The 18297-nt window shown below is 38.0% G+C and overlaps 1 protein-coding gene across 5 annotated transcripts in view; it reads left to right on the plus strand.

The window, feature by feature from the left end:
* The window catches only part of CNTN4 (contactin 4), a 960931-nt gene that overhangs the window by 790123 nt on the left and 152511 nt on the right, over positions 1–18297 (plus strand). For all 5 annotated transcript variants that reach the window (XM_019024764.4, XM_055383681.2, XM_063703559.1 and 2 more), the window contains 2 exons: positions 11032–11168; positions 13219–13348. In XM_019024764.4, coding sequence (XP_018880309.1) covers positions 11032–11168; positions 13219–13348 — 267 coding nt within the window. The remainder of the gene's footprint in view (positions 1–11031; positions 11169–13218; positions 13349–18297) is intronic.

The following is an 18297-nucleotide window of genomic DNA, read 5'->3' on the forward strand; positions in this document are numbered from 1 at the left end:
TTCAGTTCAGTGGTGGCTGCTCCTAAATGTTATTTGAGTAGCTTAACTAATTGAACAAAGTCATTTTAACTTTCATGATTTTCTGTTAAGTGAAATTCCTGCTCTCAGTATGTTAAACTGGTATGAAATTTTCTGCAACCAGGGGTCGGCATACTGCTTTCCTGTGGGTTAGAGGTTTCCTGCACTGGAAATACAGTACTCCAGGATTACTGTTATGGAAAATCAACTTTGTCACTGGCTCCCAGCCCTGTGCAGGGAAATGTTTTTTTCAGGGATCCTGCCCTGGAGATGAAAATCAGGTTCTAACAATGTTTCCTTTTTAAATGGAGTTATCTGCAGCCATGCATGGGAAAAAGAGCAGAATAAAATAAAATTTGCCTGCTTTCTGAAGATAACTCAGCCTTAGCTCACTTGTCAGCCACGCTTGGTGTTAAAAACTTGTCAGATCAGTTGACTTCCGCACTTGGCTATCGCATTTATGTTTATTCTTTTGTTTTTCCTCATCTAGCATATCAGTGACAAAAATTATCTAATTGTTTTCATTGTCACAGCCACAGGAGAGCTTAATTATACATAAGCACTTGGCTGTCATCTTTTTTCCTCTCACTTTTTTCTGGTCTGGGTCTTCCCAGTGCTGTGTTCCTAATATCCAGCTGCATAGGTCTCCAATTTAAATGAATTATGATAATTAAAATCACCATGTAGATGATAAAACGTGAGAAAGTACCCCAGTCACTTATCCATGAACATTCTGTCTTTGGTGACAAGAATTTCTTACAACCTAGGGATTATAAACCATGGGTTGGAGCTTAGAAACCTGCTTCTTTGGGTTCCAGGTTGTTTATTGCATTCATCAGCTCTCCACTTCAGCAACCAGAAGTGTGCTAACTCCTATTCAGGGTTGGCAAAATGGCAATTTTTTTCCTTCTTGCATTAAAACCATTTTGCCTTCTTTCAAAAGCCTACCAGGCATGATGATTGTTCCCAGTGTCCGAATAATGGAAGCCCTATTGCCCGTTGGTTTGTCCCTACTGTAGCCATGTCTTTAAGTTACCCTGTGCTACTCATGTTTGGTATGTATGAAGAACTGAAGCAAGTTCAGAGATAGAACATTTTTACCCTACCCCATCTTCCCAATTTGTTTTTGCTATAACCTGTACGGTCTAGTTGAATCTACTTTTCTCAGTCTGTTTTTGGCATTAAAAACTTCCTAAAAATAGATTTATTTTCAGTGGTAAAATGCTATGGATCTTTGTTACTAAAGATAAACATTTTCCAAAATGACTTTAATACATTATTTACTTGTTTAACAGATTTTTTTTTTATTGCCTACCATGTGGGAGACATTATCAGGCACTATGGCTGCAAGACAAAATCCCTGCCCTCAAGGACCTAATATTTTACTGGAAGTTAACCAAAATGCACTATTAAGCAAATAAATTAACTAGGAAATTTTGTTTTCTGGTAAGAGTGATAAAGAAAATAATGAGGTTGATTGGCCAGGTGCAGTGGCTTATGCCTGTAATCCCAGCACTTTGGGAGGCCAAAGTGGGTGAGTCACTTGAGGCCAGGAATTCGAAACCAGCTCCGTCTCTACTAAAATATAAAAATTAGCTGGGTGTGGTGGTGGTGCATGCTGGTAGTCCCAGCTACACGGGAGGCTGAGGCAGGAGAATCACTTGAACCCAGGAGGCGGAGGTTCCAGTGAGCCAAGGTTGTGCCACTGCACTCCAGCCTGGGCAACAAAGCAAGACTCCATCTCAAATAAATAAATAAATAAATAATTAGATTGATATGATAGAGAGTAGCTGAGAGCAAGAGAAAGATTTCATAAGATGAAGTAGTCAGGAAAGACTTGTCTGGGAATTGCCCTCTGACCCAAAACCTAAAGGATGAAAATGAGCTAGGCTTTCAAGGGGAAGTGCATTCCTAGCAGAAGGTGAGGAAGTGCAAAGGCTCTGAGGCAGAAAACTACTTGACGTTCTTGATATGCAGCAGGGAAGTCAGTGCTAACTAAATCATAGTGAGCAAGGGGCAAAGGTTTGAAACTTGGGAAGGTGACAGACTGCAGTACTTTGTAAGCCAGGCACAGAGTTTGGGTTTTATTCTCTGAGTAAAATGGGAAGCCATTACAGCATTTCAAGGCAGGAGGGTGACTCGATTTGATTAATGTTTTGAAAAGACCGCTCAAGTTGTTTTGTGGTGAATGGATGATTGGAAACCAAGAGCAAAAGCAGGACGACTAGTTAGGAGACCATTGCTCATATCCAGGTGAGAGACATTGTTGGTTAGGACGTAAGAGAGGAAGAGAAATGGAGAGACTTGAGATATATTTTGGAGTTAGAGCCAATAGGATATGCTCATTTCATTCCTACATCTGTCTAGTTATAGATATGGAAATTGAGTCCCAAAGAGATTAAAGTAATTGATTTAAGTTTATGCGGTAAAAAACAGAGCTGGATTTCGAATGCTTTGCTAGAGGTTCTGAAACTTCAGTGTGCATCACAATCACTTGGAAGTCTTATTACAACACACAATTCTGGGTCTCGTTCTGTGTTCCCAGTGGGAACACACCAGATGGAGGCTTTGATTTGGTTAAGTCCAGGGTAGAACCAAGCATTTGCATTTCTAGTAAGTTCCCAAGTAATGCTGATGCTGCTTGTCTGGGAACCACGTAGTGAGAATGCTCTATGTTTAGGTTGTCCACCCGTGGTATTGTGAAGCTGAAGATTAAATTACATGCAAGAGAAGGTGTTCCTGCTACTCTGGAAAGCTAACAGCTTACTGTCACATCAGGCATTTTAGCCAGTCTACACAAAGTAGAATGAGAGCGCTAAGGCAATTATCTTTGAAGAAAGGAAAGGGAAATATAAAATGGATTTAATTCACTTGATAATTATTCATCTTTGCACTTCATTCTGTCTCTGTAGTCACTTCCTTTTTGCCCAAAAAGACTGATAGAATTATAGTCATCATTTAGTAGAATGAAGTGTGAACTAAAAGAGCCTGATACGTAATATCTTTGTACAGTTTCTTCTCTTTGTAACAGGTGTTATGAGAGTAAAACCATCTTCATAATTAGGAAATGGGGAATCTAATATTTGAGCAGTAAACAAGGCTATATTTCACAGAATCCAGTAATACTTAAGCTGGAAGCAACTGCTGGGGCCAACCCTTTGATTTTTATAATTAAGAAAAATAAGATCCAGAGATATAAATTAACTTATTCAAGGTAATGCAGTGAATGGGAATCACAGCTAGAACTGCTTTTTTCTGCTATTCTACCTGTGTTACTTTTCCTGCCAATACAACATTTTAATACAATAGGTAAGGTGAAAAAAATCCGTCAATCATCCAGATATTCTTTCTTGCGTTTTCCATTACCAGTGTCACAAATGAAAACATCTGGATGAACAACTGACTTTTTCACTTTCTATTTTCTAAGTTGGTCACCTGGTTATTGAGTCCAAGAAAACTCTTTTTTTCTTCTTCAAATTACATGTAAGACTAAATGTCTAGACCCTTTGTGCTACAGTCCTTTGCCTCTAAAGGCAAAACTGTAGGCTTGATGACACTGCAAATGGTGTTTGAGTATCTCTAAGGTCATCAATAAATGAATACTGAAGCATCTTACAGCAGAGCATACTAATTCCCCATGGATGTGCTATGTATATGTGATCACAAGATAATATTCAGCCCTGCAAAGAAGCTTAAAGGACAGAGTGACCAAAAATTGAACACAGTAGATAAGGTAATTTCACAGTAGAGCAATAGTTTGCTTAATTGTCCTAGACAGAACTGATATTGATACCCTCAATTCCCCTGTCACTTAAGATAGAGTTAACAATTTTTGTTTCTTTCTTTCATCTGATAGTCCCAATAAAGTATGTTGCTACAGTTTTTAAGGGGTACGCATTAAGCAAACGTTGCGAATAATAGAGATAATTAATACAGGAGTGGAGGCATAAAGTCCTCACCTAATAAGAAACGTTAAGACATGAAAAAAAGAGTCATATCAAGGACAATACATTGAAATGCAATTCAAGTCATCTCACTCTATAGTCCCAGAGAAGGCAAAATGTCACAGTTACATTTTTTTATTCACCAATGAATATTGTTTAAATTTACTTATAGGAGGCTTTGCTTAAGTTGATTCATTTATCTAGAAGTTCCTCTGCTTGTCTAAGCAGGAGGGCTCAAACTGTTGGTTTAAGGACTCCTTTTTACCCTGAAAAATTATTGGATACCTCAAAGAGCTTTTGTTTATGTGAGTTATATCTACCTATATATGCCATATAATTAATTTAAATGGAGAATTTAACTTAGAACTTAATTTACTTTAAAATGACAAAAATACAACCAGTATATGTTAGAAATAATTAACATAAGAAAACTATTTTTCCAAATAAAAATATGTAATGAAAAGAGTAGCATGGTTTATATTTTTGCAAATCTCTTTAATGTCTGTCTTACTAGAATAAAAGTGCATTCTCCTATATACTTCTGTATTCAGTCTGTCATTATATTTTGTTTTGATTGAAGTATATGAAGAAAATATGGTCTGACACATATATAATTGGAAAGAGAGGACATAATGGACTCTCTTAAGGAAACCTGGGGACCTACAATGGTTCTTAGATTGCACTTTAAGAAGGATACATTCAAAAGAATGCTACCATTGTCATTTGCGATAGGGTTGGACATTTTTTGAGAGGCTCTGGACAGAGAATGGATGTTGGAGCCAAGCAGGCCTGTGTACCATTGCTAACTGAGCTACTTTCTGAATCTGGATGTTAATGTCTCTGGGCCTTACCTATAAAATGAGTACAAGTCCACTTAACCTGAATATTATTATGAGGTTTAGAAATGATGTGCATAAAGTGAAGCTGATTAGATATTCCATATATTAGTAGTTTCCATTATTGGTTGCATTTGGGACAGAACTCAAAGTGTGTAAGGGAAAGAGAAGGGGATGGATTCAGCTGAGTAAGAGCAGATTGAGGGAAACACTAGGTAGAGGCTTTGAAGATTAAAAAAATAAAAGAAAGAAATATAGAGAAATGAATCTGTGTAAGGTTAGAGTCATAGCTTGATTGATCTGGGTATAACTGAGTAAATCGGGCCCAACAGCCTTTTTGAAAATCCACATATTGCTGATTTACAATATTTTTATTCTATAACTCATTTATAAAGTTCTGAACTGACTTATCGGAGTGGAGGACAAAGACCCGTATTCACCAAGAGCTGTGGATTCAGTGGGCATAGTTGGACAGAAAGTAAGAGATGTAGGTAAAACCAGATGGCAGAAGACTTCATTTTCATTTACGTATTTGTTAATTTATTTTCGAGACAGGGTCTTGCTCTGTCCCCCAGGCTGGAGTACAGTGGTACGATCTCAGCTCACTGTGATTCTCGCGCCTCAGCCTCCTGAGTAGCTGGGACTACAGACAGGCACCACCATGCCCGGCTAATTTTTGTGTTTTTAGGAAAGACGGGGTTTCACCATGTTGGCCAGGCTGGTTTCAAACTCCTGACCTCAGATGATCCGCCTGCCTTGGCCTCCCAAAGTGCTGGGATTACAGGCGTGAGCCACCACACCTGGTCAGATGGCAGAAGACTTTCAATATTAACCTAAAGATATGAAATAATGATAATGTTCTCCTAATTTTCATAACATTTACAGGAGGCAGAGCACATTCAGAAATCTTACTTGTTATCTCATACACAGATTACTTCCTACAGTTATATTTGCTTTATGTATTAATGAATACCTATTAATAGAAATATGCCAGCTTTGAGTTGCCTTCTAGTGTATCTTCATATAGTTGGTTTTTATATCTGAACTTGAGTTTATCCTTGCTATCCATGCTATCTGTGAAAGGATTGGCCTATGGGAGATGCCATCTCCCATACCATTGCCAGAAGCAAGTCAGTTGTAACTTATGTAGAGATGAAGATGCCATAAATAAGAGTGTGTGAATGAAGTACAAATTAACAGAAAAACTAGGAGAACTATGAATCCTGTTGGTTTAAGAGACAATCTAAAGGCTAAAGGTTTCACTTATTAAAATCAAAAGGAGGGGCTGTGTGCAGTGGCTCACGCCTGTAATCCCAGCACTTTGGGAGTCTGAGGCAGGCGGATCACGAGGTCAGGAGATCGAAACCATCCTGGCTAACACGGTGAAACCCCGTCTCTACTAAAAATACAAAAAATTAGCTGGGCGTGGTGGCGGGCGCCTGTAGTCCCAGCTACTCGGGAGGCTGAGGCAGGAGAATGGCGTGAACCCGGGAGGCGGAGCTTGCAGTGAGCCGAGATTGTGCCACTGCACTCCAGCCTGGGCGACAGAGCCAGACTCCGTCTCAAAAAAAATAAAAAATAAAAATCAAATCAAATCAAATGAAAAGGAGTGTTAGACATCATTAGGTCCAAACGAATCTGAATTCAAGGAGAAAACAGGCTTCCAATCTCCAGACTGCATTTCCAAAGCTGTTCTTGTAATACAAGATATCAGCCAGTATCAGCGGAGTATGTGTATGTTTCTCAAGGTACTTTTTTTAGCATGAAATTTTACAAGAAATTCTCAATATTTAATACAAAGCAAGGCTGCAGCAAGGAAGAAGCCTTGCGGTGTGTTCAATATTGAGAATTTGAATGAATGTAGAAGGGAGTGCCTTCCAGGGACCCTCAGAGCTTCATGGAATTGAGTTTGAAGACCCCTGTGAGGAGACTGATTGGTGTGTGGGGAGTGGATGAGAGTCTGAAGCCAGAGAAGTGCAGATTATCAGTGCTGAACAAACACCAAAGATGGACCTTGCCCTGAAATCCAACATGCATATTTCTTGTAGAGCTGGTCCTTCTTTTCAGTGACTTCTGCCAACTGGAAGTCAGGGGTTTATGAGAAGACTGTAATAATAAACTGGAAGACTCTCTTAAGTAGCATTGGAAAATGACTATTTCTTGTGCCAATACTAGGAACACTGAATTTGAGGTAATATGAGAATTTCTTGATGATTCTGTCAATTGCATAAGAATCCCAGGCAGGAGATAGAGATCTGGGAACATCTATATATATAGGTGGTAAACTAAAGCCAAGTAATTATCTCCAGACTCATAAAGTCTACTATCATTAAAATTCTTAAGCAATGTCAGTGAAACTCCCGCATTCCCTGGACATGATTCATCTTCTCCAAAATTGTGTCCGCAACCAGAAATAACTGTGAATGTCTACGGGTCATCTTTGTAATAGTAATTTAGAGGTTTTTTTTTTTTTTTTTGCCATCACATCCTTACTTTTATATTTTTAAATTTCTAAGGCCTAAGGCATATGTTGGCATTTCTTTCGGTTAGAAATTTCTGTTTTTAGAAAATCGAAGAGCCAAATACTCCTGAGAATTGTTTGACCCACAGAGTTTAAATTATATCTGTCTGCAATATAAATTATTGTTGGATAAGATGCTTGTACAATTCCAGTGGCTGGAATACACAAACGCTGATTTAGGCCATTTCTGGCAGTTATTGAACAAAAGATTGAAATGAAGAGATTGTTTATCTATCCAAGAGACAAAGTGTGTCACAGAGTCAAATCCCTGCACAAGCATTTAACATTATATTTGAATTTGTAGTTTGAGAACAATACTTAAGGAGTCCTAGAAGAATTATTTTGTTTCAAATCTTGAAAGAATGTGGAAGTTCAAAACAGATGGTTCTCTTTTAATATGTGAATGTGTTTAATTCTGCTTAATATGTGGGCTCTGTATATATTACAAAAAAAAAAAAAAGACATTTAGAAACGGCTTCTGAAATAATAGTATTGAACTAACCTGTTCAGGCCTTCCTCTGAGTTGATACAGGTTGAGTATCTCTTATGTGAAATGCTTGGGACCAGAAGTGTTTCAGATTTTAGATTTTTTAGGATTTTGGAATATTTCGACCCAAGCCTGAACATGAAGTTTATTCATGTTTTAGATATACCTTATACACACAGCCTGAAGGTAATTTATGCAACATTTTAATATTTTGCATAATTTAATGTATGAAACAAAGTTTTCACTGTATTTCACTATGACCAGTCTTATGAGATCAAGTGTGAAATTTTCCACTTGTGGCATCATGGTGCCCCTCAAAAACTTGTGAATTTTAGAGCATTTCAGATTTTAGATCTTCAGATTAGGGATGTTCAACCTGTGTTTAGACATGGAGTTGTAAAATATAGTTGAACCTTGATATTAAGCGATAAATACCCTGTACCCAATGCATTATCACAAAAGGGGGAGGGGCTAATGATGTATCTTATAATATGCTTAACTGGGATTTTTGTTATCTAAGGACTTTGAACTAGGTAACCCCCCCCCAAATATGGAGATACATGAGTCATTTTCATCAAGCACATGACTTCATTTATTCTAGTCTGAAAAACTCACTCGTTTAGATATGATTCATCCAATCTAAGTGAGCAGGAGTGAAAACCTTTACTACATGGGCTTTTGCCCTGTAGATTTGCAAATGGCGTGTTAAGATAAAGACTATCTCTCTTTGTCACATATATAATATGATACTTCATTTCTGATCTTCATGGGCCCACATTCAGATATTCACTTTGAGAGGAATATGTTTATATCAGTTCAAATTTGTCTTCTATGAATTAATTTTACTTTAAAAATAAAGAAAGTGCCAGGTGATCTCCCAGACACTGAATTTTTTGTTGATTTCACCTTGGCCAGCACAAATAACTACCACTGAGTATTCTCATCTGGTTCCTTGACCTCCATAACCCTGTGGGAAGAGACAGAATGAGCCCTCAGAAGTACTTAACTAGTTAAAACTTTGCAAGGTCTTTTCAAAATTCTCTCCAGTCCCTCCCTTCTCTGCCTCACCTGCTTTTTGAGATTGCAAGGTTTTGCTTCCAGCTTTCTGCATTTTTGCAAAAAAGCAATAAGAAAGCCCAAGTGTTACAGGAAATCTATTACATTGAAATCTCTCTCTCTCTGCATGTGATTTTGATGTTTCCTTTTTGAACTTCAAGTTGACATTGCTTCATAAGTTACATTTGCCCTTCCATTTTTTTCCTCACTCTCTTTCAAAAGTTTGGCTTCATTGTTAATATTCTTTACATACTTCTGTGGCTTTTCTTGTTTGCTTTGTTTTCATGGACTCTGTAGGGGTCAACATTCAGCAGGTTGAATGTGAAATCAGGCATGCAACTGCATTAGCCCTATCAGGGTTACACATCAAATTCTCCAAGCAGAGAACCTTTTTAGCTTCCTTTGCATTAGCAGCAGGAAGATAAAGAAAAAGGAAGACTTGCAACTCTTTTAAGGGTGTAGGTTATAACCCTTCATTCAAGTTGATGTTTGTTGATGTTCTAAATTTTTTTGAACTTGACCCTTTTGGCCTCCCCTCATATGCAGCAATGCATCATCCCATCAGTAGAGGATTTGTAAAACTGTGTTTTGCTCGTTGAAAAACATAAAATTGCTTATAGATGAGAAAAGAAAAAAGCAGCATTTATTCAAGGGCCTAGAGACCTCTGCTGGTTAAGTGATTTGTTGAGTGTTTTTCTAGTTTTGTTTATTATTGAAAAGGTGAAATACACAGTTTGGCCTCAACAGTAGCAATTTCCTTTTGAATTAAAATTATGGATGATTTGAAACATTGTTGAGTGAAGATACTGAGGTCAGGTCAGCTGGAAGAGATGTTAAGAATAATGAGTAGCATCTCCTAATTAAATACTGATATCAACTTTGATTATTAGGTTTACCTTGGTAGGCATTACCCTGTAGAAATGCCCTGTGAACACATAAAGTTCCAGAATGACAGCTATGGTTATCTTCTGCATGACTTTGGGCTGAAGGTCTTCTACCTGAATATGTTTATCATTATTCTTAATGGCATGAATTGTGCTTGAGGCAAGATTTGATATTTATGAAGACTTTTTATGGAACATGGAATTAACATTGCCTTTACATCTATTGAAAATAAGGAAAGAAAATGTGACTTCAATGAAGTACAGAAAATGTATTATCATTTGGGCAGCGGGGGTAGTGGGTAGCAGTGGGCAATGTGGGAATTAAGTGCTACTTTGAATTCTTGTGTTAGACTGTGGGCAGGACTTGATTTCCTGAGGAGGTTTGATAAAAATCAGAACTCATTTAAAGATTTGGGGTTCTAGGGTCATATTCCTGTAGATAACATTCTATCAATATGAAATCAATAATAAACAATGATGATAGTCTTAAAGGAGAAAGGAATCATAAAATTTATCTCTACAACATGTGGGAGTGAAGTATATTAGTGAGGGACAAGCTAAGCTACTCTCACAAAGGAGGCCCCAAAATAAAGTAGCTTAGATGAAAAGTTTATTTCTCTCTCACATTATTTTCCTCAAAAATGGCAGGTGGATGTGGAGCTGCTTTGCTCCACACAGTCATTCATGGTCCAAGGCTGACAGGTCAGCATTTTCATCCTTTGTAGCTTCCATGTCTGCACCCAAGGCTATTTCAATTGTCGGTCTTTTCCAATCAGTGTGAAGGGGAAAGAAGGGGTTACGGAAAGTATCTTTAAGTGAATAACCCAGAAGTTGCTCTCACCACTTTCACACACATACAGTTGGCATGAACTTGGTTACATAGTTACCTCTAGCTGCAAAGCAATCTGGCAAATGTAGTGCATACCTGGAAATATACCAGCCTGGTTAAAAGTGGGAGGGGGGTGATGGGAAGATATTCTCTACTGAAAGGAAAAAAGGAATAATAGATACTTACAGGAGAGGGACAGTTAATTTTGCCATATGGTATTGGTAGTTTTATCCATTTTGCATTTAGCGATTAAAAGACTACAATATGAACCACAAAAATGGTATTCAGAGTAGGGTATAGGCACCTCCTTGAATGTCTCCCCAGTCTTGTTATTTGCATAACATCTGGAAAAGGAATTTTATTATAAGTGTACTTTTGCCCTTTGATTGAATATGATAAAAATAGATTGAGTACACACTGAATATACACCTTTCTTTGCTTTTTGGATGCCTATAGCTCAACCTAATTGGATTCAAAAAATAAATGATATTCACGTGGCCATCGAAGAAAATGTCTTTTGGGAATGTAAAGCAAATGGAAGGCCTAAGCCTACATACAGGTGGCTAAAAAATGGCGAACCTCTGCTAACTCAGGTAAGCAAGTTAATGGTAATTGTGTCTTAGTCTTGACTATGATGTTTAATATAGCCTCATTGCCGTGGAAACGGGAGAAGGGTGAATTGTTTCTAAAATAATATACAGTGAAACACCATTATAGTGGAAAAAGTGAGAGTGAATGCAATTGATAAATAGAAAGTGCACTTAAATCCAATTCTCCACCTTTCAATTAAGCTCTTGTACTAGATCTGTGGTCTTCAAAGATTAACATATGTGACTTTATAATGGGAAAGTTATGCAAAAGGTCTGGAACATGAAATTGTGCTGAGATACAAAGGAAGATACATTCCAGCATCCACTACAAGAGAAGGGGCATTGACACAATACGGGATATCCATCTAAATAGAGAAACACTCTGACAAAGAAATCTGAATGAAGCAGGGGCAGAGCGGAGACCCTGAGAATGAGGAACAATTGTGTCCAATTAAATTTTCCTTATGTATTTTCCTGCCGAACCTCAAATATTAATTGAAATTTGACATTTTCCTCAGGCTCCAAATTGAGAGGCAGTCTTTCATGCTCAGATTTCTTCCTCCAGTAGCCCACCCAGAAAAGAGTGCCTGCTCGGAGCAATGGCCCTCACATGAATTTACATGACAGGAGGAGAAAGGGGACTGTTTTGCCTAACCCACCCCCTGCCTCATGCACCTTCTCCATTTGCCGGAAGGGCTCCAGCTTGTCCATGATTCTGTCAATTATAAAAGCCAAACTCAAACAAATTGAAGGAGTATAGGTACCCAGGTACTGGTATTTTCCTTCTTTTGTGTAATTGTTACCAAAATGCCAGGGAGTTGGTCTAGGTCCTGTTGCTTGCTGTGCAGAGAGCCAATCACTGAAACAGTGAGTATTGCCAGGAAATAAGGCTTTGTTCAGGTGGTTTAGTCAAAGAGAATGGGAGATCAGTCTCAAATCCATCTCTCCAACCAACTAAAATTGGGAGTTTATGTAGCTGGGGAAGGGATGCAGCTGTGTGCAGGAAGGAATTAGGTGGGGGTACAGAGGCAATTATGACAGATGAAGGGTCTGGTGTCTCATTGTCTGGATGCCATGATCTAGTGAGTTTGAGTCCCTTGCTTGAGGATCAGCCTCCTGAGGAGTGAACTCAGTGAGACCAATGTAAGTTTCAAGTTTTAAAACTAGGCAGGTCAATTTCTGGGTTTATTCAAAAACAGGTAATTATCATTTCTGTGGGACAATTGGGCTTGTTTCTTAATGTGAGGGAACACGAATATCTAGATTTGATCAAAGTCTAATAAAGTGTCCACTCAGCTAACTCACAACCCTGCGGCAAACAGAAAACTAGTACCTCTTTATATATATATAGAATGGCAGGTCTCCTGGAGAGGAGGAGATCCTTTTTGATACTTATGAAAATTGACACATAAGTTGTATATCCTCAGAGTGACAAATAAGGAGGATCTCCTGTGCCACGTACTAACTTTGCCCCCTTCAGATTGGCCACCAGATGGTCCTCAGCTTAAATCACACCACTGACAGCAATAAACTAAGGGGATATTAAAGTATTAATACCTACATTTTTAGTAAACCTCAACCAATATTAAATGTTTGCCTCTGTTTCATCCAAGATTGTAATCCTATTAACCTTCAAAGTATCACCTGCTCAAAATGTGAGTGTTTTAAGCACTCTAAACAGTAAATTTAGTTTTATTTCCGAAACCCCCTAACTCTGGTTAGTACAAAGCCTTAAAGTGAAAAAGCATTTTGAATTTCAAGTTATTCTATTTAGAGAGGATATTAATCTGAATGGCTCCACTATTAAATCAATGAGAACTCAAGAGAATCCTACAATTTAAATTCCATTTACCAACTGATGTACTGGTTGTTCCATTTAGCATCTGACCTGCCACAAATTTAGTTGACAGATAAATAGATCATGTTATGTAAATTGCTTATATGATGGCTATTTTCTTCCCATTAAGGTTCCTTGATATTACACATGGTAAAATTGCCTTAAAGTCTCAGTTGTAGAAGGTCATTGTTTTTATGTTCCTCTTTTCTTTCACAGGATAGAATTCAAATTGAGCAAGGAACACTCAACATAACAATAGTGAACCTCTCAGATGCTGGCATGTATCAGTGTTTGGCAGAGAATAAACATGGAGTTATCTTTTCCAACGCAGAGCTTAGTGTTATAGGTGAGTCTTTATACTGGCAAAAAAATAAAATAAAAACTCTTTAGATCACTAAACTAACTTGTTCTTTGCCAAGCATAAATGTTCAATCCAAGAAAAGGAGTAAAGAAATCTTTAGGCCAAAGATGCTACTCAAGAAACAAGTAATAAGCAAGTCTATAAGCAATAACAAGAGAACGCTTTCTAAATCCGCCTCTTCTGATGCTTACAATGGGGACCATGCTTCCCTTGGCACTCATTTTTATTCCTCTATTGACTGCACTTCTAAATTGAGCAAAGTTTTTGAGATGCTTTTTGGAGTCTGCTGCTGATTTGGTGCAAACTTGAGCTTGGAGGGAATAAGAGCTGACTTGGTTTGGAAAGGCTTATTTGAACAGCTGACAGAATAAACCCTGCTCTTCCACATCTGAATTTTTCCAGACTATGCATTAATGATCTTTCTTCCAACTACATCTTTCATCATGTGCCACTTCCTCCCTCCTCTTCAGCTGCATTGACCTTTCTGTTCTGCATATTCACCATCCTCCCTTCCTCTGCAGGCCACTGGTACATACTCTGTGCATCCTCTGCCTGAAACGCTTTTCCTTCCCCTCTTCATTTCTGTAACTCCTTCTCATTTCCCATCTTCCAGCTTCATTGGTGCTTCCTCAGAAAGTCATGCTTGGGTCAACTATTCCTATTACAGATTTTTATACTATCTTTTACCTCTCCTTTATGAAAGATGCCACAGTTACAGTTTACATTTTTTTTGTGTGATCTTTCTATCTTTTTCTTCCACTGCATTTTAACCTCCCCGTGACATCAAGGATCATACTTGGTTCAATTCATCATTTTATTCCCAGGACTTAATACAGTATTGAAGCACATAGTATGCACTCAATAAACATTGAATGAATGTAAGAATGAATGAGTGTGTTAAATGAATGAAGAAGTTGAGAGATTATTTTATTAAATGGATTAATAGATTAGGTCAGTAAAGAATCGAAAACATAGTTGAGTGAAAAGATAAATCTATGGACGTTAAAAAAAAAAAGTTAAGACCAACAGCTTGCATTATCCTGTAGAAAAATTTTGAATTTGTCTATTATTATAAAAGAAGAGATGATAATGACAACTGAAAACACAAACACAAATGCAAATGATTTGGGAACTGCCTCCTATTTTAGAGACTTTAAGTAGTCATTCTCCTTGGTGAGAGCATAATGGAAGACTATGAATGAGAGAAAAACAGCACACAAAGGAGCTAATTCACATGCTCTGATAAATTGTCCAGTTTCAGAGTCCTGACTTTCCCTTATGAAAAACATTCATTGGTGCCTAGCATGTAAATCTTGCATATAGAAGTAAATGTTCTCAAGTAGAATGTCCTTCCATTCTGTGCAATGTAAAAAAATAAAAAGAAAGAAAAACTTCCACAAGTGCTCTTCTCACTAAGTTCATTAGCACTGACTCAAATCCTATCAAAGATAACGATTGTGAGATTTCATGGGGATGGAGCCTTTTTCAAAGAGGCCTAGTAATGGTTTTATGCTCTTGGCATAGCATCAGCATGGCTAGGCCTACTGGAATCCTAAAGACACATACTTCTCACCCTATAAATATTAGGAACAATAATTTTCAACCCCTTCCAGGACACATATGATGATTCCCTTCTGCCCAGATTTGCTAACTATCGGTACTTGGAACTGAGTCTTTTGGAGTACAGTTCACCATGGCAGGATTGCTTAGGAGTTTATTCCAAAACAAGTGTGTTCTCTACTCTACTGTATGTCAGCTAGTTGGAAGAACAGCTAAAAGTGAGATGTGGCCTAATGAAATGAATCATAGTGTCTGAAAACCCTCTACATGAGCGCTAGCCAATTTATCAGTCTAGGGACCCCTTTATAATTTTAAGAGATTTTGTGGATCCCTTTATTAAAATAAGAAAATTTGATAGAAACAAATGACTCCAATAAAGTGAGAAAAGCTGCTTAATGATTTATATCTAGAGTGCCTACCCACAGCTGAAAATAACAGAATGTATGTGTATGCATATGTGTACACATAATGGCTTAAAACCACTCTGCATAGCCCTCCCCTCTCTCCCTCTAGTACTAGGATTCAAGGCCTGTTAGCTGTTCCAACTTTTACATTAAGGAGTTTATTTAAAAATCATTTCCAATTGGAACTGTCTAATTACAAATGAATTTTTGATCTGAGCTCTTAAGTTTCCCGACGCCAGCAAACTAGAAGTGTTAGTCTGTTTAAGCTGCTGTAACAAAAATACTGCAAACATGGTGGCTTATAGACAACAAATGTTTATTTCTGATAGTTCTGGAAGCTGGAAGTGTGAGACCAGGGTGCCAGCATGGCCGGGTTCCGGTGAAGTCCCCCTTCTGGGTTGCAGACTGCCAACCTCTCACTGTGTTTGCACATGGCAGAAGGTGTGAGGGTCTCTTGGGCCTCTGTTATAAGGGTACTAATCCCATTCATAAGGTGCTTCACCCTTATGAAGGGCTTCACCTCATAGGGGCGTCACCTCTTAAAGGTCCTGCCTCTTAGTACCATCACCTTAGCGGTTAGGATTTCAACACAGGAATTTTGGAGGGACACAAACATTCAGAGTATAGCAGTAGAGAAGTCAAGATAAAATGAAAATGCCTGAGAAATTATTTAACCGTGTTTCACATAAGAACAATAAAGGCATGTCATCAAATTATATAGGCCAAACAAGTTGTAAAAATGTAAGGCTTGCAGGAATTCAGGAAAGGGAATTTGGCTAGGGGGCTGGGCTGGAAAGCTAAGCCCTGAACAATTTAGATTTTGACAAACACAAAGAATAGTCCAGATCAGAATGAAATGGCTGGAACAAAGGCTCAAAATTATAAAATATCTGGGATAGTTTCCTGCTCATAGAGAATCTTCAGTGCTTTTTAAAGCTGTTGACTCATCAGTGGATGAATGGGCAAACAAAATTTGGTATATGTGAACACAGTAGAATACTATGTAGCCATAAAGAAAAGGAGAAAACCCTGTCATTTGTGACAAAAGGGATGAACCTGGAGGGCATCGTGCTGTGTGAAATAAGTCAGGCACAGAAAAATATCACATGATCTCACTCATAAGTAGAATCTAAAAAAGTTTATCTCAAAGAAATAGAGTAGAATGGTGGTTGCCAGGGTCGGGGGAATCGGTGGGGGAGGGTTGGGAAGATGTTGTTCAAAGAATACAACACTTCAGTTAGATGGGACAAATAAATTCAAGCACTCTATTGTATAACACGATGATTATAGTTAATAACAGATATCGTACTCTCAAAAAATGCTGAGGGAGCGGATGTTAAGTGTTTCACCACAAAAATGATAATTATATAAGGTAATTTATGTTAACTAGCTGGATTTAATCATTCTACAATGTATATAAATACTTCAAAACATGTTGTATGTAATTGATACAATTGTGTCTGTCAATCTAAAAAGTAAAATAATAAAAAAATAAAAATTTTGATTCAAATACATAAAGTGTATATCGGAAAATTTAAACTTGAAAAAGAAAGTTGGTGGCTGGGCACGGTGGCTCACAGCTGTAATCCCAGCACTTTGGGAGGCCGAGGCACGCAGATCACCTGAGGTTGGGAGATCGAGCCCAGCCTAGCCAAAATGGTGAAACCCCATATCTACTAAAAAATATATATATAAATTAGCCAAGCATGGTGGCGCATGCCTGTAATCCCAGCTACTCGGGAGGCTGAGGCAGGAGAATCACTTAGACCCGGGAGACAGAGGTTGCAGTGAGCCAAGATCGTGTCATTGCACTCCGGCCTGGGCAACAAGAGTGAAACTCCTTCTCAAAAAAAAAAAAAAAAAAAAAAAGAAAAAGAGAAAAGAAAAAGAAAGATGGAGAAGTCATTAAGGACCAATTTTGGAGATTCTTGAATGACAAGCTTGCAAGTTCCCTATTTAATATCCCATTTTCCCTTCCAAAAATTACCAGTAATGTATTTCAGGTAAATTGAAGGGCAGTTAAAGATTGAGTGTGTAAACCCGTAGAGTCTCTCTTAAGTGAATAAGGGAGAAGACATCTGCCTATTTAAAAATACATAGAAGTTAATATTGGTCAACTTGGGTAAGATAGAATATGATTGTTTTCCACAGGTCACTTTGTTCCTTATATAGCAGGAATAGTTTGGCTCTTTTGGATCAAATAACTAAATTGTCATTACCTATGCTAGAATCATGAGGATGCTGAATTGAACAAACAAACAAAATGGAAACAAGATAATCTCTTGTTAAGATTATCTCTTGGCCGGGTGTAGTGGCTCACACCTGTAATCCCAGCACTTTGGGAAGTCGAGGTGGGTGGATCACCTGAGGTCAGGAGTTCCAGAACAGCCTGGCCACCATGGCAAAACCCCATCTCTACTAAAAATACAAAAATTAGCTGGACATGGTGGTGCATGCTTGTAGTCCTAGCTATCTGGGAGGCTGAGGCAGGAGAATCACTTGAACCCGGGAGGCAAAGGTTGCAGTCAGCCAAGATTGCACCACTGCACTCCAGCCTGGGCGACAGAGTGAGACTGTCTCAAAAAAAAAAAAAAATTATCTCTTGATAATCTGTATAAGAAAGAAAAAATATATATGTTGGTTCCACCTATTGATTAAATATCAGGAACCTCCAATGCTATAGAGGAGATTCCTTTTACTGTTGGGTGATAGCCCTACAGTCATGAATAAGAGATGGTTAGGAAGCATATATTTAATAGGTTTTTCCCTTGGTTTTATTTTATGTGTTCTGTCTTGGTATTTAATGTGTATGTAACATGTCTGTATTTAATGGATTTAAACTGCTAAATAATTAATCTGTGTGCTGGGTGATTTACTCACTGGGTGGGCAAACGCCATAGAGACTTTTATCTTGAGGTCAGTATATTGGTAGGCCTGGTTATGAGTACATCAAATGGAAGTGTCCCTATC

This window comes from Gorilla gorilla, chromosome 2, assembly GCF_029281585.2.
Source record: "Gorilla gorilla gorilla isolate KB3781 chromosome 2, NHGRI_mGorGor1-v2.1_pri, whole genome shotgun sequence".
Classification (NCBI taxonomy): domain Eukaryota; kingdom Metazoa; phylum Chordata; class Mammalia; order Primates; family Hominidae; genus Gorilla; species Gorilla gorilla.